The following is a 25,391-nucleotide window of genomic DNA, read 5'->3' on the forward strand; positions in this document are numbered from 1 at the left end:
TATTGGGTATTCTGGGGGAGTATGAATGTAATTTATTATCGTGGGGGTAGTAGATACGTCGAGGAATAACAAATTCTGTGGGCAGTGTGAATGTAATTTATTTGCGTGAATGGAGGGATCTTTTTCAATTTACACCGAGAATTATCGAGTTCTCTTGGGCAGTGTGAATGAAATTTGGTGTTTGGCAGTAATATATAACGTGAAATTTCAGGCCCCCAGGAATATCGAGTACTCTTGGGCAGTGGGAATGAAGTCTGACATTTAATGGAATTTATTAGCATTAAAGTAGATACGTCGAGGTATATCGTATATTCTGGGGCAATATGAATGAAGTCTGATGTTTGAATGTGATTTATTATCATAAAGGTAGATACGTCGAGGAATATCGAGTTCTGTGGGCAGTGTGAATAAAGTATGGTGTTTGGCAGTAATTTATTAGCGTGAACGGAGGAACCTTTTTCGAATTACACCGAGAAATGTCGAGTACTCTTGGGCAGTGTGAATGAAGTTTGGTGTTTGGCAGTAATTTATAGCGTGAAATTTCAGACAGTGTGAGTGAGGTGTAGTTTTTGAATGTGAAGGCTTCTTCCACAATTAAGCCAACAGCTTCTCTGCTTAGAATGGTTTTAGAAAGGAACCACTTCAGGCTGATCATCAACGTAGCCCTGTAATTTGGTCATTTCTGATCATTTTAATCTCTTTATTCTCGCTGTTTTACTTGTCGGATGTGTTTCATAAGATAGTTTGACCGAAGATGACGAGAAGGCGAAATATGTCTGACGGACGAAAACAAGGAGGATAATTAGACTTTTAATGTTTGAACAAAGTCGAATGAGATTATGTTTCTTTACATATTACTGTTTGTATTTTTAAAACACCACCTGGGGTAAAAATTAAATTTGAGCGGGAAATTTTACAATTCGCCCTAGTAAAAGGGTGGTTGACGAACTACCAAATTATTTTCACGGCTCTAAATTGTTTTTTATTCGTAATGATTTGTCTTTTCTACAATAGTTTGAAGCCAATAAATTGTCTACTTCTTGTCAGTGTATACTTTTTGAACACAACAGAATCAATGTCCTCCTTTGTAGTTTTTGTTTCAAATGAGATGGCTCTCGAGTATTAAATATCGCTTAAATTCAGCTCGTTTGTGACTAAAACGATTTTATGAATGTTTGTTTATATAAAGAGGGCCTTGGAAGGGGGCGTAGGTGGATTTTAAGGAAAGGGGTGTGTGCGCAGTGCCAGGGGTTGATCCGGAGGACCACACCCCTTCTCGACACTCTTACGACGCGTACCCGGATTGAACAATCGCATGTAGTTCGATCCGTCCGGTCATGAAATTAATGTTGATCTAAACGGACATGTGCTCGTTTACGGTCCGGTTGTCAAACGCGAGTGCGACAAAACGGTCGTCGAAACCAAACCCTCGCCAGACGAGATTCGGACGATTTATTTATGAATGAACATCTTCAAAAACGGATCGTGATATGAATAATTTCAGCCAAAGGGATATTTCCCGTCTTTTCTGGACGACTTCCAATAACAGAAATGATTAAATTCTCACTGGCGTTTTTATTTTTGATTTTCACTTGCGAAGGTAAGCCCTGGGACGCCTTCGACCTCCCTTCGAGTACGAGCTGTATTTTTTTTTTTCTTGGCAGTTTTCCTTGCAACTTTTTTTATCTTCAGTTTCAGTGTGTTTGAATGGTGAAGAAGAGAGCTTAATTTGCAGGGATAGGCGAAATGCAAACGTGGAAATGGAAATACCATCCATCAGAGGACCGTATTTCGATAAATCCGTGTCCAGGAACGTCACTGCTTTAGTCGGCAGAAACGCATTTTTGTACTGCAGGGTCAGGAATCTTGGCAATAGAACGGTAAACAGTTTTGAATAGTTTTTTCTTCTTTCCCCTCCTTTTTTTTGTTAATTCATATATCATCCCTCCCAACCATTAGTCTTCACCCCCATTTATTAAAGGAAACGTTACACTAATTACTGAGGCGATCTAATTTAACTGAGTACGCCGAAAATCCAATATGAACAAGCTGTTGCACTCCACGAACAATAATTGAGAATAAATACACGAAGAGGAGCGATTTTAAAACAGGACTAAGACATTTGCCTTTATAAATTTTACAAAACAAAAAAAAAGGCGATGTGGTTGCTGAGATATTGGTAAACGCAAAACCTAATAAAAAGGAAGGAGCATAAGTGGCGGCAACGATTTAGTTGTTGACACGGCGCACATCACTGTAAGGTGAAGATACCGGGTTCGAATCCAGAGGCCCTGCATTCGAACCCGACATAGTTACAAATGGGCTTTTTTTTTTCAAAAACCGGCTTGCCGGGGATTCATATAACCTCGTAGTTTACGTCATATATTCTCGTAAAAAAAAAAGAAAAAAATAAAAGAAAAAGAAAAATTGTGTTTGTCAAATTTAGCGACAACTGAACGAAAAAAGATTTAACAACAGTACAAGACAGACGCGTGGCAGGGCGGTGTTGTGGTTCCTACTTTATTTTAAAATGTACATCTTCACTTTTTCACGCTTTTCTCTCTCTCAAGATGAGCTGTTTTTGTTCATTGCATTTTGTACAATGCTTAATAAAATCGGGATTCATTCTTCTGTTTGTTTAATTGCTTAATCTCGGGGGTCATCGAGATAATCTCAGGAATACCTTTCCTAGATTTTTGCGTCTAAAAATGTTTTTGTTTCAGAAGCCGCAAAAAAAAATCTTTTATGACACCTTTTCTTACAAAATGATACATTTAAATAACAGATTGTTTTCTTTAATTCCTTGCTTCGTAAAAGGCGAAAGCCGACGAATCAGACCCCCCCCCTTTTGAAAAGTCCATTATAAGTTACATATAACATGTCAAGTGCAGTTTATAGTTTCATACTACATGAAACAAATTGGTTTGAAACTCAAAGACGAGCTCGAAGAACAAATTAACTGTACAAAATTGACGATGGGCAATCCAATTGATCCAATTACTCAATGACCTCACACAGAATCATCAAGAGCTCCGCTATACCATTGCAGGGCAAGTTTGAAGTTGATTACATGCAGAAAGAACAAATACACATCAATTAAAACAAATGTGGCCAAAGAAAAATAACTATTACCATTTTGTCAAAATACTCGAAAACAATACATGTTTTACATGTACAGATAATGAAATATCTATGAAAAGTACCACAATACTCACAGCTTCAATGGAACTGCCACGCTTGCCTAACTGGAGAAAATACTAAACCAAAAAACCAATCAACTTAAAAATTAAAGAAAAAGTACAATGGAAAAGGAAAAAACCCTGGAGCTCTTTTATAGAAATGAAACAAAGGGGATAGAGGGACTATGAGCACCCTGCAATCCACCAGAACCATCTTTCAATCTGAATTACTAGCCATAGAAATACATGTGCATTAAATAACAAACATCTCAATGTTGCAACTATACAAATACTATCAGATAGCCAGTCAGCTCTTTAGGCCTACTAGTACGATGATTTGTAGTAATTTTATGGTAGTCAGGCAGTTCCAGACTAGTTTTGCATTGATCTCGTAGGCTTGAAGAGCCTACAGAGGTGACTGGCTATCTGATAGAATTTTTATAGTTGCACCTTTGACAGTTTTATTATTTAATTATTACGTTACCAATAAAATATTTTAATTATTTTCCTTGTCAGTTTAAATTATTAATTATATCAAGGCCATTGAACTCAAGACTTGTCTACTATGTGACAATTCTCCATACAGATATGAGTTGACTGTCTCTCGATTACATGAATTACATTCTGAAGTCATATCTTGTTGATAGACCACGTCAAATTGGCCAACATTTGCAATGATAAAAAAAGCAATGTATACTGTCGTATTTATCATATATTTCCATTAAAATGAATCAGATGAGCTTCTTTTCAAGGGAAGAGTATCACAACTTTTGATGCTAATGACAAAGATAGTAAGACAAGAGGCAGAGCTAAAGACAAAGAGGCAGAGCGTTTTCCTGTGTTAAATGATTTGATTGATTGACGTTGATCGATGAAATATGTGAACACCTTCAAAGTTTGGAGATGTCCTTTGAGAACTACTTCCCAACTGCTCAAGATACGTAAATGGAATGCTGCAAGACCATGAATGGAAAATCAAACCGTTTTCTGTTTCAACAAAGCCAACCAGTCTATCTTCATGAGTGAATATGAATTTTGATAGACATAGAGACTCCACCTTGAAATCTACTTTCAAATCTGATACATATCCCATTTTTGGCCCTGTCTGGAAAGCAAAAAAGTTCAACCGCTCATTGAAAAAGCAAAACTTGTTCTTGTTCCATTTGCCACAACGTACCTACATGAATCTAGATTTGTTTAATCTATACTGCCACCAAAACTAAATTCCAAAGCTGTCTAGATGCTGAACCCGACATCCGTCTCCAGCTATCAAAAATTAAAACCAATATATCCAAATTGGGCAAGCTAAAACAACCTCACTCTTCCAATTAATTCATTAATCATTTATGTTCAAATTATTGCTTTTGAAATTTGCTCAAGTTTTACATAACTATTGATTTTGTTTTGTTGATTTTTGTGTTCTGGATTTTGTGTATAAAGTTGAGTATGTCAATCAAATGTTTGTTTTGATAGTGATATCTCCCTCTATAACCTAATTAGGAATGGACTGGCTAATTTATAAAACTTTAATTTACTATATAAGTATCTAATGTTAAATACTTGAATGAAACGGGTCCTGAATTTTGTTTTGAGAAAGGGGTCCACTGCATAAAAAGTTTGGGAAGCCTTGCCCTAAACAACTGGGATATACAAATAGACTAAGGTTATGGGGGAAATTTCAGGCAAGAGACATACTACTAGCTAAAACGCCTTTGGAACAACACATATGCCCAATTGTTGTGGCATAATGGCCACTTGAAAAAGAATTGTAATCTTAGGTCACTAAAGTGCACAATAAACATCAGGAAAAGCCAGGTTTGAGTTAAGCAAAAATACTACTTGCAAACCAATGAGGGAAATAGTCTTACTCACAAAAAGGAATTAAAAACCCTGTTCATCAATGTAATGTAAAGGTTTCGGGTTTAAATCCAGGGGCCCCCCAAAAAAATTCAAACCCGACATACTTACAAACGATTTTTTTTAACACTAAAATCCCAAGGGTTCATATAACCTCGTAGTTGAAGTACCCTAGTAAAAATAAATAAATAAACAAAATACAAGGAAAACTTTTGTTTGTCAAATTTAGTGATATCTGAGCAAAAAAAGATCCGCACGATTCAACAACAGTAAAAGACAGTTGCAGGGTGTTGTTGTGGATCTGACTTTATTTTCAATGTACATCTTCACTTTTTCACGCTTTTCTCTCTCCCAAGATGAGTTGTTTTTGTTCACTGCATTTTTTACCTCTACTGTCACGAACCATCAAATAAATAAAAATAAAATAAATAAATAATTGTACCTAGGAAAGCCATTCTTGGGCAATGAGACCTCGATAATATACCTTTCTTCATTAAAAAAACAAAAATCTTTCAGGCAAACCATTAATCGAGATCTGACACAATAAATGAAAATTTAAGTGCTTAAGGGGGAAATTTCTATGGTTCATAATAAAAAATAAAAAAGTACCAAGATGCAAATGTCACCAATGGTAGCTTCTATCAACACAAAAATGCTTGAATATTTGTCAGAAACATAAAAAAATCTATATGAAAGCTCTGAAAACAATTATAAATTTGGGTGGTTAATTAATAAATCATCAGTATGAAATAAATTTATGGCATTGAAAATTTACTTGTTTTAGGTTTCTTGGATCAGACACAGAGATCTCCATTTATTAACTGTGGGCAGCTACACTTACACAAGCGACCAGAGGTTTTTCACAACACACTCGCCACAAACCGAAGAGTGGACTCTTCAAATCAGATTTCCTCAAATAAGGGACTCTGGGATATACGAATGCCAGATAGGAACAAATCCGCCGATTGGCTTAACAATGATGCTTACAGTTGTAGGTGAGCAAAACAATACAAATATTTTTAAACAATTAGACTGCTGTGTACATGTGGAAATGTCTCTGTTTTTAATTTAATTAATACTTTAATCACAATCAACATTTTAAAAAATTATGGCTCAACCACAAATATGTTTCTAAGTAAAACAAATAAGTCACAACATATAAAAACAATTATAAAACAAATAATAAAATAAAGTAAAGTAATACTTGTCATGAGGGCTTAATGCACCCATTAGGTGTTGTGGAAGATGAGAACCACTTAACAGTACAGTTTTCAGATAAATTTCAAATAAAATTTCAAGGGCTATGCCAGCAATAGAACCCAGAACTGCTAGCTTGACAAATATGAGTCAGCCCTAAACACTCAGCCATTGCAGTCTGTGATTTGTATGTGACCCTATTAACTGACCACCAAAATTATAAAACCCTAATAATTATGAGTGATTTTAGTTCTCAAACCAACGATGATTTTTTTTCTGTACATATGAACAGTAATTAATAAAATTTTGTATGTAAATAAATAATATAATGCACACAATAATTTAGAATACTTTTTTGGTAAAAAAATTAAGTGAATATTTATAGAAAATAATTTGAATAATTCTCTAATATGTCTATGATTTGATGATGCGATTAATTCAGGCAAGATAATTTTTTTTTTTTTACAAAAATTTAGAACATCTTTAATTATTTTCTGCAGAGATTTTCTCTTGAGTTTTGCATGCAAAATGATGAATATGCAGTTTGATCATTGACAATAATTTTGGTCTGCCTGACTTCACTGTTTTTTTTTTCTCAAACTTACCAAAACTCAGTGCGTTGCAAATATTTTCCATCCGTGTCGTTCTCTCAGACCCACCACAGAAGATTACAAAAAGCCAAAACACGTTTGACCAACCTAAATCAGCTTGCCTGTTCATTTTAATCAGGTTCTCAAATGAAACAATGGGAACAAATACAATTCAAACTAGTTCAGTTTCTAAAATTACCAATCAGCTGTACACTAGGCACATCCCACTGTAGACGATCTCTACTTCCTGGAGTATTCCTGGATATAGCTCAATTTTTTGGTCAGGTACACCTCGTGGTTATTACCACATCCTTAAATTATATATCTCCGATCGCTTCTATGCCAGTCAAAGATCCTTGTCTTTCTCCATTTAACTGTCTTGGAGTACGAGTCCCCCAGGGGAACATACTTTCTCCTCTTCTATATAATATTTATATATCCACTCACCCACAATAACCTTCACCTTCACTGACAATATGACAATAATGATCTGTGAACTACAAAAAAATATATATGTATCAACAACAACTTCAACAAAATCCTTCCAATCCAAACAATGATGCTCCATTCTACAGCACCGATTATACCATCCACTCCGATTTTAAGACCTAGCCTAATCCTGATGTAGGAAATTTTACTCCAAATTAGCCAATCATCACAACCCTTTAATTTATAACATCTCTTCATGCTGTTGGCCTCCGTGGTCATTTATCCAGGGTCATTTGTTGGTCATTGCCCTCAGATGTAGCCATACTTGCATGCACTGTTACTAACAGACCACCAGATAGTATGCTTGATATACATGATTTATAATATAAGAGTTTTAGGATATTTTATAACATATAATACTTGTAAAATTTATCAGAGTGAACTTAGTATTTTACTGTAAGAAAGGGAAAACATGAACTTGGTGTTAAAATTTTTACTGTTTTATTTTACAGAACCTCTCACGAAAATTATCGGAGGGCCCGATTTGCATATAAACTATGGAAGTACAATCAATTTGACTTGTATGGTCGTACACAGTCCAGTACCTCCTCCTTCTATTATTTGGACTCATAATGATAAGGTTTGTTAGTCAAATTCGACAACGTTTAAACTTGACTTATACGTTTTTGTTCTCTTTTTAAGGAAGTAAATTATGATTCCCCTAGAGGTGGTGTTAGTGTGATAACCGAAAAAGGTGATATTACAACTAGTTACTTGTTAATTCAAAGGGCTAGGTACAGTGATTCAGGCTCTTATAAATGCATTCCTTCAAATGCCAACGCTCTGTCAGTTTTTGTCCATATAATGAATGGTAAATCAAATTCAAGATTAATAAGTAAAAAGTATAAAAGTACATTAAGATATTGACTTTTTTTTTTTTTTCAGAAAAACCAGAAGCGATGCAGAGAGGAAGCCAATTGCGTATTCAATCTTATACTGTTCTAATACTCATTACATCAATAGTCATTTGTTTACTTTATTGATATTGATTATATTTTAGAAGAGTTCACATTTTAAATGTGGTATGTGTTATTCATTTGAATCCTTATTGTTAATATTCAAAGTACTTTATGTTATAAGAGTATCTAAAAAGAAATGAATTATAGACGCATTATTTTAATTTACCTTTCAGAATTATTAGCACCATGTCCCTTAAAGGACTTATCCCCGTCCGGAAACTGTGATTTTAGAGTTTAATTACCGTTCGGTTTCATTTTTATGTGTACGTCGCCTATACTTCTTGTCAAACAAAAAAACCAATGTGAGAGATTGTAAATGCGTATAATAAATTCCTTTTAACGAATCATTATGCACTTAAACAAACATAAATTACACGACAAAAGTATAAACATATTATGTATGTATGTATATGTACATAAACTATATAACTTTATAATGGGATAGGCCATCAATTTGATCTTTATATAGAAATGCAAAACTATTTAACCAGCTTATTTAACATTATAATCATTTTAGCCATTATATAGCCAAATTTGCATTTATATTGAATATAAATTGTTCAACTGTCAAATAAATTTAAAAAAATGATCTCATTATTAAAACATAAAATTGTGTCAGAAAAATACATCACCTTACATACTCTTTGAAAAATCATTTTAAAAAATTAAATAAATAAAATATAAAATTAAATAAATACTAAAAAAAAGTTGATGTAACTTTTATTTTTCACCTAAACACATTCTTCTAAATAATAAAATTTTCAAATAATCTCATTTATGTCCTTACAAGTTTTGTAGGAGTTAAACATATTGCAGTATTTTTATTTATTGTTTTTACATCAGAAGGTTAAACTGACTTCAACAAAATGGCAAATTTGTGATTGCCTACCCTTTAATTTATCACATTTCTTGACTAAAACAAAATATTCTTATTAATTTCTCTTTGAATTTTTGTTAATCATAATTCACTATGTCAAGCTAGATTGACGCAATAATTTATCCGTTTTTTTCTATGAGATAATATATATTTTCTAAAAAAAAAGTCCACTAGAATAAAACCAAATTTACAACAAATGACATACGATTTACAAACAAGTGGGTTGTAAAGTTCTCTGTAAAGGTGGTTATTTAGACGTAGTCACCCGAAGACCCCTGTGTGAAGTTTGATGTGATCCACAACTCATTCCGAATAGTTGGGAAATTCCTAACATTTTTCTATCATAAACCTGTTTCACCCCCTCAAAATGTTTAAAGAATAATAACATTCAAGTAATATTTAATTGAATAGATGTAGGATCTGAGAAAAGAAGAAAAAGAGAGAAAAATGCTAAATAGTTAAAACTATGAATTTTTTTTTTTTTTGGCTTACAGTCCTGCTCAATGTTATTAAATTAATTAATTTGCTCATTCAAGTTAACTACTTCTGAATATTTTCAGCATCAAATTAGTAAAAGAAAAGATCTAAAATTTTGAACTTTTACTATGCACACCTGAGTAGTTACAAATTTGTATTTTTTAAAGATTGAACTTAATTTTTTTTAAATACATCAATCCTTCTATACAATATCCCCAGTGATCTTACTAAATTGTTATTTGTTTTATAAATTTTATAAATAGCAGAGACAATGTTTAATCTTATTTAAGAATTATTAGTTATATATTAAATGTTATGTATTCAGATTGTATCTAAGTTGTTCTTTATAATCAATAAATTAATCTCTTATTTTATTATTCCATCTCTTCCAATATCATTAATTTGGTGTTTAATTTGTTCTTTTCCTACTTTCTCCCTGTATGAGCTTCCAGAAAAATATAATAGAGAAATCGAATGTATTGTGTATCAGATTGCCAAGGTTCGATCATTTGTGTGTTTAATATTAATATTGTGTTCACACTTCATGAAATTCAAATGAAATTTTAAAAACTAAGTATATTTTTTATATAAACGTTACTTAGGTTACAATTAATTAAGGTTTTTAGTTGAGATAAAAAAGTCAATGGCACGAGCGGGATTGAACCCACGATCTTCGGCTTGATACGCCGCTGCTCTACCACTTAACCTTAATTGGTCAAGCAGACCACAAAATTAGTGAAGTTACTTAGGTTGTTTTTTGTCAAAGAAGTTAATTAATGTGACTTGAAAATTTTGATTTTCCTGTTGTTTTTTTTATAGCTTTATGTTTTTCATATTAGCCAGAGTACATACAAAATATCATATTTTTGCGAGGAGGTCGAAAATTCATGGAGCTCCAGTGGGACCATGGGGTCTACAACCCACAAGCCTCCTACCCGGGACCCTGAAATATATTTTAAATTCAACTTTAATTAAAATTTTAATGTTATTTGTAATATTCTTTTCATTTTTTAATGAAAAATTTAGTTTTTTAATAAAATACCAGTCAAGTAGACTATTTGCCTGTGGAAAAGGGTAGACAGATCATACTGATAATTTTTACTCAAAGTATTGTGTTTCAAAGTCATATTTTGTTTTAGATGGATACATAATAACTGCATTTGTATATTTTTAGTTGCAGACTATTTTTCTATTTTGCAATCTGCAATTATTATGTTTATTATAACAATTTTTGGCTATCATATACAAACTTAAGTTTGTTTTTGATTGATTGATTTATAAAAGCTCATCTGTGTTCATATGCACATACACATATGTACAGAATCAAGCTTATGATGATTTCTCAATCAGGCTGTCAGACCTCGGTTTTATCCATTCCGCCACCAATGTTAGGTTTTAGGGGCTGCCAACAGTTTTTCAGCCTCGACTGCATGCAGTTTTTAAATCCAACTTTCATGCTAACTTATACATTATTTAAAAAATTTATACGCATCAAGCAACTTTTCTTCGATAGGACTCGATTTTAAGAGAGAATCATGTGTAGTGTGAGAGGACTGATGGTGTAATATTGTACTTTCACGCTAATTAATACATTCACTCTTAACATACACAGGAAATATAGAGTACTACATACAACAGCAATTTTCCTCCTAAAATCAAAATGTGACCAAAATACTCGCTACCTTGGAGTATCACTCCCTACATGGAGCCAAGGAAAGGCACCCTTCAATTATGTGAGACTCATCGAACAACCTTTCTATACATGCTGACTGCTTTTGGTCCAAAAATAAATGTCTTTGTAATGACCTATTCTTAATCTGGTGAGACTAATTCATCTCTTCTTTATTCAGATGATCCAAATTCATATCTTCTGAGGGCCATCCATTGAATGTGCTCTTTATCTAGGAGCTTCCCTGCTGATGTCTCACTGACACTGCCATTTCCTTTTGATCATATTTTTTATTGGAATTTTAGCAATAGAATAGAGTAACATGGTAGTCAGGTCCAGAGGTTGGGACCAGGGAGGACTCCCCTCCAGATGTAGTTTGTATATGATTAAAGCGAAAAATAAAAAACTAGTACATGTTTTAATAAAAGTTTTTGTTAAAAAAAAATCTGTTAACAGGTGGTAAATAATCAAAAACAATATATGGTAATATTTTATTTCCTACATAATAATAAATAACATCTTAATAACATAGTAGAAATTAGATACAAGTAAAACAACAAACCATTATTTTGTACATATCTTTCTTCTAAGTTCCTACCAACATAACCAAGCAAAAGTATATACCTCTTCTATAGATTTCCTGATCCAGCTCAGTAGATATGAATTTGATGTTAAGCCCAAACCTAAAAAGTCAATCAAATTGATAAAACGCTCATAAATATTTTGCAAAAAGTGAAAAATCGGCAACAACTTACACGCAGTGTGTAATCCCAACTTCCGGTGGACAGAGCAGTCCCGTCTGGAGATACTTGCAAACATGATACTCTGTTTTCATGACCATAAAGTAAACTTACGCGAACACACTTCAATGTATCCCAGACGTTGATTGTGTAGTCATTGTAACCAGCGAACAGCAATCGGCCTGAAATAAATTATTGCATTTAATTTTTTTTTTAAATTAATTCCAATGCTAGTTTAAAAATGATCAGTTTTTGTAAGAATTGCACCACTGCATAAAGTATATGTGATGTTTAAGCATTCAATATTGAATCAACAGATCAATATATAATTATAAATGAATCATAAAATAAATAATTAGTCACAAAATAATTTAGTACGTACCACTGACTGAAAAATCCACACAATTGGCTCCAAATATAATGCTTTCTTTGGTGTAAAGGGCAACTTCCTTATCGGCTCTTAGGTCAAACAGCCTACACTATAAAAGATTTAAAACATGGTCTGTCGGTCATACAATATAATTTTGAATAGTTATAGTATTATCATCTTGTCCACATCCATTATATTAATTTAAAACTATAAACAGTTTGGATTCTTCAGAAATTTTATTTGAAATGGATTACTTGTTACTTACAAGAACATTTGAAAAAAACAATTATAGGACGGATTGGCAAAATTTAACACCAAATAATTTGGCAGATAGGTTTGAATTAAATTTATTGAGAAAAAAAATCTGAAGAACATACTGTAGAATCATCTGAGCCAGTAGCAATTGCATCTCCACTTGGGTGAAATTTGACACTGTTGATGTCAGATAAGTGGCCTTCGAATGATTGAACACAATTACCAGTTCTCATGTCCCAAACAAATACTTTTTTATCACAGCTCTGCCAACAAGAACAAAAATTAAATGTTTAATTTGTATAAAGTTCAACTTGGAAAAACAAACTGGACAAGAATCTTACGCCTGACACAAATGTATTCCCATTTTCAGATGGAGCAAGGTCCAGAGACATGACATCACTTGTGTGGCCATGAAAACTCTGCAACAGTTGACCAGATTCCACATCCCATAGAGCGCAACTTGAATCTCCACTTCCAGTAAGAATCTAAATGAAATTACACGATGAATTGAATATTTCAAATGCACAAAATATTATTGTAATTCTTTTTTGTACCTGTTGATCTGAATTTGGAAAAGTGCAACAAGATGTATAACTAGTGTGAGTGCCAACTGTTTTCTTTTTTGCAGACACATCATCTTCAAAACTGAGACTGTATACAGTTACTTTATTGTCAAGACCTCTGAAACACAATTGACATTGATTAACACAATAAACAATACTTGAAAAAGTGTTACAACAATAACATAACAAAAATAGCAGATTATTTCTAGCTAACATTGAACTAATTTAAATGTCAATATTAAACATTTTGCAGTCATTGTTCAAACTTTGACATTTCGTATAAATGAAAATTATATGTTCATAATTGCAAAAATGCATTATTTAGCAAAAGATAATGTATATTTATATGAACCTTAAATATGATGTATTTTTGGGCTGGATACATTTTTTGTGTGACCATGTTTGTATTACCAGGGAGTGTGCTTGGGTTGGGTTAGGTGAAGTTAGGTAGGGTTAGAGTTAGTATTAGGGTAATGTTAGGCTAGATAGGGTTAGAGTTAGTATTACGGTAAAGTTAGGCTAAGTAGGGTTAGAGTTAGTATTAGGGTTAAGTTAGGTTAGGTAGGGTTAGAGTTAGTGTTATGGTAAGATTACACATCCATTTTTCCGTGAAATAGTTCACATAAATAATCAATTTTACACAGACACAGTAGGCCTGTGACCTTTGAGTGGTACGCATCATGTTATGAAGAGTGCCAGCTACAACCAGTTGTTTATTGTACAGAAACGTAGAAAATTTTATTTTTTTATTAATAATCATAGTTGAAATCATTTCTGTTTGAATATTTATTTCTGGTGTGAGGGGTTTTTGCTTTATTAGTTATGTTTCCATTTTACATGTTTATGCTTCTGGCTGGTCAACCCGAAGCAATGTCTGCTTCGAGTGGAGGCACTGACTCAGTCCCTATGGGCAGGAGAAAGGAAGTCTGGCAAAGAAAGAAGAAAATTTGAGTTGTTTACCACAGGTTCAAACAGTTGGGGTTTGAAAAAAGAAAATTAACTTTAAATATAAATAACTTGGATAAACAAGAAAATTTACCAGACAAGGTTTCCTATAGTACAAAGGACACCGTGGTTTAAAGGGCGCAGGGCCTCTAAAAAATTTTATTTGCCCTTCGCAAAAGTAAGAAACATGTCTGGTTAAAAGGTGCATCTATCTCCTCCTGCCACGGCGAGTGTTAGCACTTGGATATGTTGCTCATGGCCGTTCCTCCGTTGCTGGATCCGATCCATTGAGCATCTAGATATATAGATCTAGAAGATATATAGAAACTAGCAATCTAGATAATTGCTATCAACACATGGAGCATGAGTAATGGGAATACCCAAACCAAAAAAAAAGTTAGCTTTTTCTTTTCTCACACTATTTACAATTCATTTTATCACTTTGCTTTTTCACACCAAAGAAAGGTGGTTATTTTAGCGTAAAGTTTGTTTGAAAAACTTAACTCCAAATTCAAGATTTTGATTGGCTACAAAACCTAGTATTCCTGAATATTAATATTTAACTTTTTTTAATGTAACATTTTCCAATTATCAACAACATTAAATTAATGAAGGTGAAACTTGATTTCTGGAAAAGTTACATTGAATATCAGCAGCCTGAAGTGTTCGAAACCCTTCATGACTTCTTGCCATTGCAGAACTCAATCTAACGATTGGTGATAAATTATAAGGAACTTGGGAGGATTGAAAATATTGAAAAATACTTCCCAGAGATGTGGGTCGTTATGGGACCGTGGTAGCTGGGTGGTTAAATCGTCAGACTCTCAGCTAGTAGATCCCACAGTGATGTGTTTGATTCCAACCATTGCCGCTGGGCTTTTTTTCTGATGCATGAAAGTTGACATAGGATCTTCATCTATGGAAGGTTTGGGGTGGGATCAGATCTCAGCGACCCTGAATTTGGTCTCAACTCTCCCTTAAAAATGAGAAGAAACTAGCACACTGGGGGCTCAATCATATACGTGTTGTTGCGACCTCTCAAAAATGGAGCCAGGAAGGAGTACAAGAAGCTGTAAAGCTGCAGTGCTCAGGGGGAATTCCTTTAGTTCCTGGTTTCCAAAATAAAAAAAAAAAAAATGGGTAATCGTTGTATATCAAGTCTTTTTAAAGAATATTATTTTAAACCGGCTTTATTATCACTTGAGAAGGGGAAAAGTTACTGGAGCTTGCTTCTAATACCACTTTAAAAGACATCTTCAATAACAAAATAATAAATCTTGTACTTTTTGGGCATATTTAAGTGAAGAGTCATGTGAACTTTCAAGAAAGGCTTTTTTTTACGTTTACTAGCACTGAACTTGTAGAATGGGCATTTTCTTTTTATGCTTGCATAAAACATACATACAGGAGCAAACTGTAAAAGTAGCTGGGGAATATATCTCTCCTCACTTGGAGTGGGTGTATGCATCAATGCAGCCTCAAAATTCCTATTAATTTTTGTGTTTTCTAGTGTCACTTTTAATTTAATTTTTGTTGTATTGGTTTCAAGAAGTTGGTATTGATTGATAAAAAATTTCTTATCGTATTTTTTTTATTTATAAAAATTTATTTCCCTATATTCATTTTAGGAAAATGTAACGTGAATAAAAAAATTGAGCTGGTAAATTTATTATTTTAAACCTCCCTACTTTCTTTGGAACGTATAACGGAAGGAAGCAGAGGGTATGATGAGGTATGACGAGGTATGAGGAGGAGATTAGGGTTTGGGGGTTCACTTTGAAGATCTGATGGTAGGGGGTAGCAGACTGGAAAAAGTTGAGAATCACTATTCCAGTTGAAAGAACTGCCATGTTATTACTTTTAGTTTATTGTCTATGTTGTATTTATCTACTGTCTTTGAATTCTTTCTTCTCATACAAAGCTTTAATATTGATTATACAATATCTGCTACCTTTTCACCCTCATCTTCTAGTTAATAATCTTTTTAAAAATATTAGTCTTATCTGACATCCTCATTTCTACCGATACATTTTGTATCATGAGAAGTGCTGTGAAATTATAAAATTATTTTTATATTGTTGCTAAATAGAACTTAAGCAAGCGCTATTTACATGGAAATTAAAAATTGTGAAGCATGAGCTTTATCAGCATTTTCAGAATTAGTCAAAAGGCCAGTGTATGCTTTATACAAATGTGCCTTGAATTTAATCCCATATACATAGAATAATGTTTACACATTTATTTTCACTTTTATGCAAATATGCTCTACTGTTTTATTGTTTTATTTATTTTTTATTTTAATTGGAGGTGCATGCCAAATTCCAAATATTATGGCATGCAGTTGTATTATGTAAACAATTTAGTGAAGCCACCGGTGCATTTCACAAAATTGGTATAAATAACTTACCCACATGCAACAAAATTTCCAGATGGTGCGTAAGCGCAGGCCATCACCCAAGTAGTAGGCATAGTTACAGCATGTTCTTTATTTGTTGTAAACGCATCCCAAATTATCATCTTTCCATCCTAAAAGAGTAATATTGTGCTTTATGCTTTTTGCAAGAACAATACACAGGGGAATAGCTAAATTCCAAGTTGTATTGGGCAAGAAAATATATACTTTCCCTAATTTTAACGTTCTATGAGGTTATAAAACTTTTTTTCCAATAAAAAATACTTATAAGATAAAATCTGAAGTTCTTAATTCTTGAATTTTCTTTAAAGGAAAATAAATAAATGATCTAACTATTATTTTTCTAATAAACATTATTTTTTTAAGATTCTATTGATACATATCACAAACACCCTGTGATAAATAGAAATCTTCATTAATGAGATAAACTGATGGGAAAAATCATTAATTATAGATAGAGTTAATAAAAATTTATGGAAGTGGCTTCTATTCGGAACTGCAGACACCGTTGTATTGCACATTGTACACGTATCTGTATATTGCACAAATTCCAGTAAATAATTTTCAATCGATTTTTCATGTTTAGATGCATAATTTTTCATATATCATTTCATATTTTAAAAAAAAGTGATTGACTACTAACATTTAGTATTCTGTTGGCAAATTTTATGAAATTTGACATATAATTATGTAATTTGCTAACTAAAGGTGAAAACAAGAACATACTTAATATGAATATTTAAATTAATTACAACTAACTCATAAATATTTGATTAATTTATAATGCTAGGCCATCCAGCTACATCATTAGGCGCTAGGCTACGCTCTTTTTATATTATAATTATTTTACTCATATAAAGGCATGGACAATAATTCTTCTAATATTCTGAACTAATTAATCAAAACTGCCAAAAATGGTGATGTATTTTTTACTAACTTGAGATGATGAGACGATGTGTCGCTTGTCTGGAGCCCAGTCCGAACATAACACTTTCGCTTGATGGCCTTTCAGCAACCTTCGAGGTTTTATGTTGAGAAAGGCAATCAGTTCTAACCTTTCTCCAATGCTTGCCACTGGAGAAAATTGTCCTTTATTAAAAAAGTAAGAAATCAAAATTAACTAACAGCGGTAACAATCATAAATTATATTATATATTAAAGACACAAAATGTATGGTACAAATACAAAACAAAAATCAAATTTGTATGTTGAATCAAACTACCTGGAATAAATATAGTTAATGATATTTAAAAGAAATATTTTCATAATGGACTGGATGAATGAAGAATGCGAATTTTTAGATAAGTTCCTTATCCAAGCTTAATAACATTAAAGTTAGAAGCAACCATGCAAAAAATAAAATAAAAATTCTAGTTCAATGATATTCCTCATAAATAAAATGAGAAAAAGTTGTTCATATTGTTCTTCACAGACAAAAAAAGTTTACAGCAATACATAGTAATATTGTTCTAAAATAAGAATCACATCTGTTGATATGTAGGCTACAATTTTTCTTAATTTTTGCATTTAATAAACTAAACTAAATATACTATTCCTCATAAATAAAATGAGAAAAGGTTGGTCATATTTGTTCTTCACAGGCAAAAAAAGTTTACAATACATAGTAATATTGTTCTAAAATAAGAATCACATCCGTTGATATGTAGGCTACAATTTTTCTTAGTTTTTGCATTTAATAAACTAAACTAAATGTACTTTTCCTCATAAATAAAATGAGAACAGGTTGGTCATATTTGTTCTTCACAGGAAAAAAATTGCATTCATTGGTATTTAGCTACAACTTTTCTTTTTGCTTTGCATAGTCTAAAATAAATGTAATTATGTTTATTATGTTAAAATGTAAATGTGTTTATTTTTTCAAGAAAAGAGGTGTTTTAATTTATTCTTGCCTCCTTTTAAAATAGCACAGATAGTACAATGCGAGAATATTGTCTTATATAAACATTAAAAGTTTGAAACATTGAATAAAACAGACAAGTGTTTTCTGCTGATCGATAAGAACAAATGTTTCATGTTAGATGTTGAGAGAAGAAAAATTTAAGCACAGTTAAAATAAGAATTCTTGAGGCTTGAAAATCACCTTTTTCAGTGTTTTTTGCACTCCAGGTTTTAGAACTTGGCCTTGCCTCCTACCTGCCAAAATTAGGATCTGAGAAAGTCATTTCAGTCCCAACGTATGAATATTATAAGGTAAACATATTCATTCCAGCAAGGATTGGACCATGGCCAATTTTGACCAAAGGGAACACCCTACATGCAATGTATAAATTAAAGGTCACTATCTTATTATTCTTGCCTCTGCCATAGTAAATTTACACTAATAAATGCATTTGCTCACAATGCAACATATTAAACATAAAAATAAGAAATGTATAAAATCACTTATTTTGTCCACAAAATGGAAGACTGGAGGACACAAGAGCCAATTTAGGCCAAAGTTCTGACAACAGACCAACTCTTTTTCTTTGCTACAAATTGTACCATTATATAAGTATAGTATATAAGTATTGCTCTTAAATACTAATTAGCTTGTTTCCATCAAATTAACCATTTTTTAAAAAGGAGAATATAAACCCCCCCCCCAGAATATAAATAAAGTCGCATGTCGTCCTTACCCAGTTTACTGTACAAGTCTCTTTCCCCCTGCATACTACCTCACAGTCTTTCATTAGATTAACTGTACCTCAAACAGTGTAGAAATATGAGCGAATCAGGTTGTGCCTGGGAATTTCATACGGCCTTCTATGACCCCAATTACTTTATATTTTAATAAAATTTTCTCGCATAAAAAGGAATTTTACTGTAAATCCATTAAGCCTGAGTTATTCAATGATTTAAAGAAAGTGTTAATTTGAAATTTTAAAAAAAGACTAATTTGGCAGAAAATATAATATTTTACAGTTTCTGCTGCGTGGAGATTGCAAACTGCAGTGTCACATCCACAGTTTACAAAAAATAAATACATAAAAAGTTATACATAAGTTAATTCAAAATAATTATTGGTCACTTTAAGAGTCTGAAACAAGTCTTAAGGAGGACGAATGCATTTATTTGTGTGAATAGATGGGGTATATCAAGTACTCTGGGGTTTTATAATTGAATATGTGAATCTAATTTATTAGCATGAATGAAGGAGCATAACCCTAGGAATATTGAATACAGTTGAACTCCAATTATCCGGATTACTTGGGACCGGACCAGGTCCAGTTAATCAAACATCCAAATAATTGGATAATTAAACCCAAGGAATATTGCATACTCTGAGGTAGTGAGAATGAATGTTTGAATCTAATTTATTAGCATGTGAAGGCTCTTATTCTAATTACCTCAAGGGATATCAAGCCTCTACCCAGGCAGACTCGTACCCCATCCCTAAAAGGTCTGGGACTTGGTCGGCTCACGTGTCCTGCATAAATCTCTTGGACATATTCACAAACCCCAAGATTTTGGACCATTTAATCTCACGGAGTGATTTGGTGATGTCCGTTCCTTCAAAGATTTCAAATCTAGACCTAGCATACCTATCACACTCTGCGAGGTAGTGCCTTGCTGTTGCTTCTTTTATTTTGCAAAAACGGCAAAAGGGATCTGGTAGAATATCCATTACAGAGAGGTGTCTTCTCAGTGGGCAGTGGCCCGTCAGGATACCTATCAGCCTCCTAATTCCCTTCCTTGAAATAGAGAATAGCCATTTCGATTCTGCTGGTTTGATTTCCTTAACAAACTCTTTTGATTGCCTGTGTCCGGGGGATAAATTCCACTCCCTAATGAATGTAGTGTGATTGAATGTGTGAATCTATTTTATTAGCATGAATGAAAGGGCTTATCCTTAATCAATCAGAGGAATATCAAGTGTACTTGGGTAGTGTGAATAAATGTGTGAATCTATTTTATTGGCATGAATGAAGGGGCTTATCCCTAATTAACCATAGAAATGTTGTGCATACTTTGGGTTGTGTGAACGACGTCTGGTGTGTGAATATGATTTATTACCATGATTGAAGGGGCTTATCCCTAATAAACCTGAGGAACGTCAAGTTTAAGCAATTGTAAAACTCAGTTTTGTTTCTCAAAGCGATCAGGATAATTGGCATTCTGGATGTTTGGAGTTCGACTGTACTCTGCGTCGAGTGAATGAATGTGTGAATGTAAATTATTAGCACGAATGTGGTGCTTATCCTTCAATCACTTTGAGGAATATCGAATACTCTGGGGTGTGGAATGTAATTTGCTATCCTGAATAAAGGGATTTATCCGTAATGAACCGAAGGAATATCGCATGCTCTGGAGTTGTGCGAATGTAATTTATTACCATAAATCAAAGGGCATATCCCCAAAACATTAAAACATGAAAAACAGAGGAAAAGAATGGCGATGACCAATGTAGTTTGCTAGCCTGAAAAAAAGCCTTAAGAAATGGCAAAGGCCACTCATAAATAAAAGCAGTTTTTCTTATCAAAAGGTTTGTTATTTGATTGATGGACACAGAATAGATGCATAATAGATCATAAACAAACGTTTAAAGTATTGTCTCTAATGTTTCATTATTATTAACTATTTGAAATTAAAGGACTAGTTAAGAACAAAATTTATTAAAAAAAAAAAAAAATTGGTTTTATACTTACGGCTCATATCATTTAACTTTTGCCTTTCTTCTTCCAACTTTGCTTTGAGGGCTTCAACCTCCTTAGTCAAAGCTTCAACCGTTTCCTTCGGGCTCCCATCCTGAGCCATGGTAACTTTACACATCAAACGACTTTAAAAATTGTAGCTATACATTTTTGCTAAAGTAGGTTTTCTCCCCACGTATCCTCTTCCTCCTTCTTTCGCCGTCTGCTTTGCAAAAAAAAATTAAATTTAAAAAAATAAATAATGCACACTGCGATGTATCCTGAGTGATATGAAAAAGTTTACATTATTTTAAAACTGTTTAAAGTTGAAAAAATGAAAATTAAAAATAGTTGAAAAAAAATTAGGAAAGATTTTTTTCTGGCTAATGTAATAATTATAATAAACAAATGTATAAATAAATAAAAAAATATTTCTAACAAAAAAGTCTAAAATTAAATTAATACAAATAATTCACAATGGAATAAAGGAAGAAGAGAGAACAGAATTAAAAGAATTTTATTATTTATAATTTAAAAAAAGCTAAAAACGCATGCAATTACGAAAGACGGACGTTGTCAGGAGTGAAAAAAGTACGGAAGTCAACATAAATGCAGGAAAGACTTAAAATAAAAATTCGACTCACTCGTGGGTTAAACAGTGGATCGACCCAGCGGAAACGAGAAGGAGGAGAGGAGAGAGAAAAAAATCTACCCTGGTAAAGGCCGACGAGAGGGGTTCAGGGCAGTGTTCGAGCACACACACACTCACAGACACACTCGCACACAGGACACACAGAAAACACGTGCACACAAATGCGTGTAGGTGAGTGAAAGATAAGGCTTCAGCCGTAGGAAGTTGGAAGGATGCCGAGTTTATTGATTCGTCGGGACAGGCCACGCCCTGGGCGTATGTTCCAACAGTGAATGCACCGGCCACCAAAGACCCGACTATGACCATTTTACGACCTCTTCTAATAAACGGACAATTTTTATTATAATTACCCGGAATTTCGATTCTCCACTTCGGCCCGAACCACCTCATGTGCCCGACAAAACCGTCTGCAAATCGAACGGCAGTCCCTGTTTTCCAACGACCCGAGACTTGCGCACACCACCCCGAGCAAGTAATTATTCTTTAAATTTGATGTTAAAAAGTAAATAGTCAGACTTAAGTTAAATTCAATTTGCAACCCTTAAGTTTCAAAGTTTCCAATGAAATGCCACAAAAGCGGAAGTATCACCATGGGAGAAAATAAAACAGCCATGATAATTCAGGAGAGAACCGAGAATCTGAGAAAAATCTTTTATTATGTATTTGGCAAAAAATTAAAACAAAAAAAGGTTATGGATTCGACAAAAATAATACAAAATGGTTCACTAAAATCATAACAATCAAACTGCTCGCTAAATTTACAAGTCTAAACGTTGATGATATTTAAAATGGTGGTCATATCGTGATATCAACTGATGAACAACACTGAAAAACCAATAAAACATAAATAAATAATTCGAAACATTCTTTCTTTAGTTCTTTACACCCTCCGCGTTTTATGCTAGATATCATTTTCCCTTCCAAACCCCTAAATAGCACATTAATAAGGTCTGCGTTCTATCTTTGCAGGTACACGTTTATCTGATTTGCTGTATCAATTGCTTGGATTTGTGGGAAAGACAGTAACTTACCGTGAGTAGGAACTATCTTTTTAAAAAGGATTGAACAACTATTGAACTAACTCCACCATTCATTATTTCAACCAGAGATGGTTGTCTTATCGTGATATCAACTGATGAACACCATTGAAAAAGCAATAAAACTTAAATAAATAATTCGAGACATTCTTTCTTTAGTTCTTTACACTCTCAACGTTTTATGCCAGATACCATATTCCTTTTCAAACCCCTAAATAATTATATAACTAAGGTCTTGGGATATATCTTTGCAGGTACACGTTGATTTGATTTGCTGTATCAATTGCTTGGATTTATGAGAAGGACAACCGAGTTGGTTGTCATATCGTGATATCAACTGATGAACAACACTGAAAAACCAATAAAAAATAATAATAAATAATTCGAGACATTCTTTCTTTAGTTCTTTACACACACCGCGTTTTATGCTAAATCTCCTTTTCCTTTTCAAACCCTTAAATAATCACATTACTAAGGTCTTGGACACAGAATCGCCATGATTTTGTCTGGGCTTTTACTTCGTCGGTTGGAACTGTTCATCGCTTCTAACGATCTTCTAGGAGAATCTCAAGGTGGTTTTCGCCAAGGGTACTCAACAATAGATAACATTTTTGATCTACTTAATATCATAAAATTAAGATTGATGAAAAGAAGACGAAAAATATATTGCTTCTTTGTCGATTTTAAGGCAGCTTTTGATTGTATGGACAGGCAAGTACTGATATTAAAACTTTATAACCTTGGCATATGTTTTAAATTAATCCATATAATTAAGTGCGTTTATGACAAAAGCATCTCATCAGTGCGGGGGAAAACAGGCGTTTCAGACTGGTTTCACGTGGTATCAGGCGTAAGGCAGGGCTGTATTCTTAGCCCCCTTCGCTTCTCTATTTTTATTGACGATTTACGTACCTATTTGAATGCAGGGATCAAGGTTAGCTCGTATATAAAAGCCCTCATGTACGCAGACGATGTGATCTTGCTTGTGGATAACGTTTCCTCTCTACAACTATGGAACCTAACGGTTTAATTTACAAAAATCGAAGGTCATTGTTTTTAGAAGAGGAGGCAGACTAGCCTCGAAAGAAAAATGGTATTTCAAAGGGACTCCTACTAGTACAATTCTTCTTGGTATGACGCTAACTTGTTGTTTGTCTCTTAATACACATTTAGTGCAGAAAGTCTCGGCAGCAAAATTTGCGCTTAATACTATTTGGCCTGGGTACATGATGCATGATCTGGTCCCTTTATCTTCCAAATTTAAAATTTTTAATACGATTTGCCGTTCCATTCTCAAGTACGGATGTCAAGTTTGGGGTTTTCAACCTTCTGATCAGTTGGAAAAATCGTTGAGGTACTTCATCAAGCAGTTGTTTGCCTTCTTGTACTCCAGATTACATGCTACATATAGAAACCCGTGTTGATCCCTTATTTCTGCACACGTTAAAGCTCCATCTTAAGTATGTATACAAAACCCTAAAACTCCCTGGTCGCAGTTACACGAAAATTACAGCTCAGGAGATAATAAAGAAAAATATTTTCTGGTATGAGCACTGAAGTTCCTTGTCAGATAGACATCATCCTTCTTTCCGATTCTCTCGAAACAACATTTCTGAATGGATGGCAGAATTCCAGTGCATTCTTTCCAACGTAAGGTCTAGCGATAACAAGAGGTTTTTGGAGCGATCGCTGACTCCGAGGAGAACTTCTGTTCCTTAACTCTACCCCCTTGATAGGCTGCCAGAGGGATAGAGAAATGTGTACTCTGTGTAATACAAGGGAAAAGGAAACCAACGTGCACTTTTTTGGCTAAATGTATCATGTTGTCCGAGATGCATGCTTCTTATTTGGGTAGTGTTGTGTTCTCGGAAGAAAGCCTAGTCAAATTTTTAAATGAGCCGACCGGAAACTGGTACAAGAGTTCAATATTTTTGATTTATTATAAGAAATATTTACTTAATGGTTTGAACCCTTCTGAATGTCTCCGGCCGGTCGGCGAGTCAGTTGTTGCCGAGAGTTGTTGCCGAGAGTTACTGCCGAAAACATCGTAGTCTTACCCAAATATTTAAATTTAAAATCAATTTATGATTTTCAATTGCCGTCAAGTAAGCATTCGGTACCAAACACCTGAATCCGCCTGAGACTGTGGTGCCGAGCCAAGTCGAAGAAAGAAGAGGACAGCTGTTGCTGAATTACGTGATCCCTTACCGAGACACGTTGGGGTAAGTGAAAGTTCTAATTTATCCCAATCCCCCGTCGGATTCACTCTTTCCCATTTTTCTTTAATTTAAAATTTTATTCAGCTTTTTTTTATATACAGTCCACTTAACACAACACTATTACTGAGTATCTCAGACAGAAGGACAAAAAGAAAATGAAGGAACAATGGAATTCACTCATTGGACTCAGGCAATCCAAGAATTTCTTAACAAATTTCGGAAGAAAAAAACTACAGAATGTGTCAAGGGAAGCAGGAACAAACTGCGAATCC

At 33.6% G+C, this 25,391-nt stretch overlaps 2 protein-coding genes and 1 long non-coding RNA gene across 7 annotated transcripts; 2 read left to right on the top strand and 1 right to left on the bottom strand.

Annotated features, from left to right (window-relative positions):
* Positions 1-1,109: 1,109 nt before the first annotated feature.
* Positions 1,110-8,922, top strand: LOC106666664 (zwei Ig domain protein zig-8-like). Of its 2 annotated transcripts, none has more exons than XM_014394011.2 (6): positions 1,110-1,633; positions 1,693-1,880; positions 5,821-6,031; positions 7,765-7,892; positions 7,955-8,123; positions 8,198-8,922. In XM_014394011.2, the coding sequence occupies exons 1-6, from the start codon at positions 1,552-1,554 to the stop codon at positions 8,293-8,295; spliced, it is 876 nt and encodes a 291-aa protein (XP_014249497.1). In that variant the 5' UTR covers positions 1,110-1,551; the 3' UTR covers positions 8,296-8,922. The 2 variants fall into 2 exon arrangements, with proteins under 2 accessions (XP_014249497.1, XP_014249498.1); XM_014394012.2 differs by having other exon boundaries at positions 1,118-1,600; positions 8,198-8,921.
* Positions 8,923-11,771: 2,849 nt separating this feature from the next.
* Positions 11,772-22,314, bottom strand: LOC106666666 (guanine nucleotide-binding protein subunit beta-5). 4 transcript variants are annotated; one of them, XM_014394016.2, is made up of 10 exons: positions 22,214-22,314; positions 21,227-21,434; positions 17,518-17,669; positions 16,575-16,693; positions 13,214-13,340; positions 13,001-13,144; positions 12,782-12,922; positions 12,417-12,513; positions 12,050-12,216; positions 11,772-11,977 (listed from the first exon to the last, which is right to left on the bottom strand). In XM_014394016.2, exons 2-10 carry the CDS (start codon positions 21,348-21,350, stop codon positions 11,966-11,968), a joined length of 1,083 nt encoding a protein of 360 aa, XP_014249502.1. In that variant the 5' UTR covers positions 21,351-21,434; positions 22,214-22,314; the 3' UTR covers positions 11,772-11,965. The 4 variants fall into 4 exon arrangements, with proteins under 4 accessions (XP_014249502.1, XP_024082033.1, XP_024082032.1 ...); XM_024226265.1 differs by having other exon boundaries at positions 21,227-21,437; positions 22,214-22,308; XM_024226264.1 differs by lacking the exon at positions 22,214-22,314 and adding an exon at positions 21,856-22,112 and having other exon boundaries at positions 21,227-21,437.
* LOC106666668 lies at positions 22,249-23,291 on the top strand. Its single transcript, XR_001340463.2, has 3 exons — positions 22,249-22,335; positions 22,833-22,895; positions 23,155-23,291. It is a non-coding gene; the product is annotated as an uncharacterized LOC106666668 (long non-coding RNA).
* The last annotated feature ends 2,100 nt before the right edge of the window (positions 23,292-25,391 follow it).

The sequence above is a fragment of the Cimex lectularius genome, unplaced genomic scaffold (genome assembly GCF_000648675.2).
Source record: "Cimex lectularius strain Harlan isolate CLEC.00 unplaced genomic scaffold, Clec_2.1 scaffold117, whole genome shotgun sequence".
NCBI lineage: Eukaryota > Metazoa > Arthropoda > Insecta > Hemiptera > Cimicidae > Cimex > Cimex lectularius.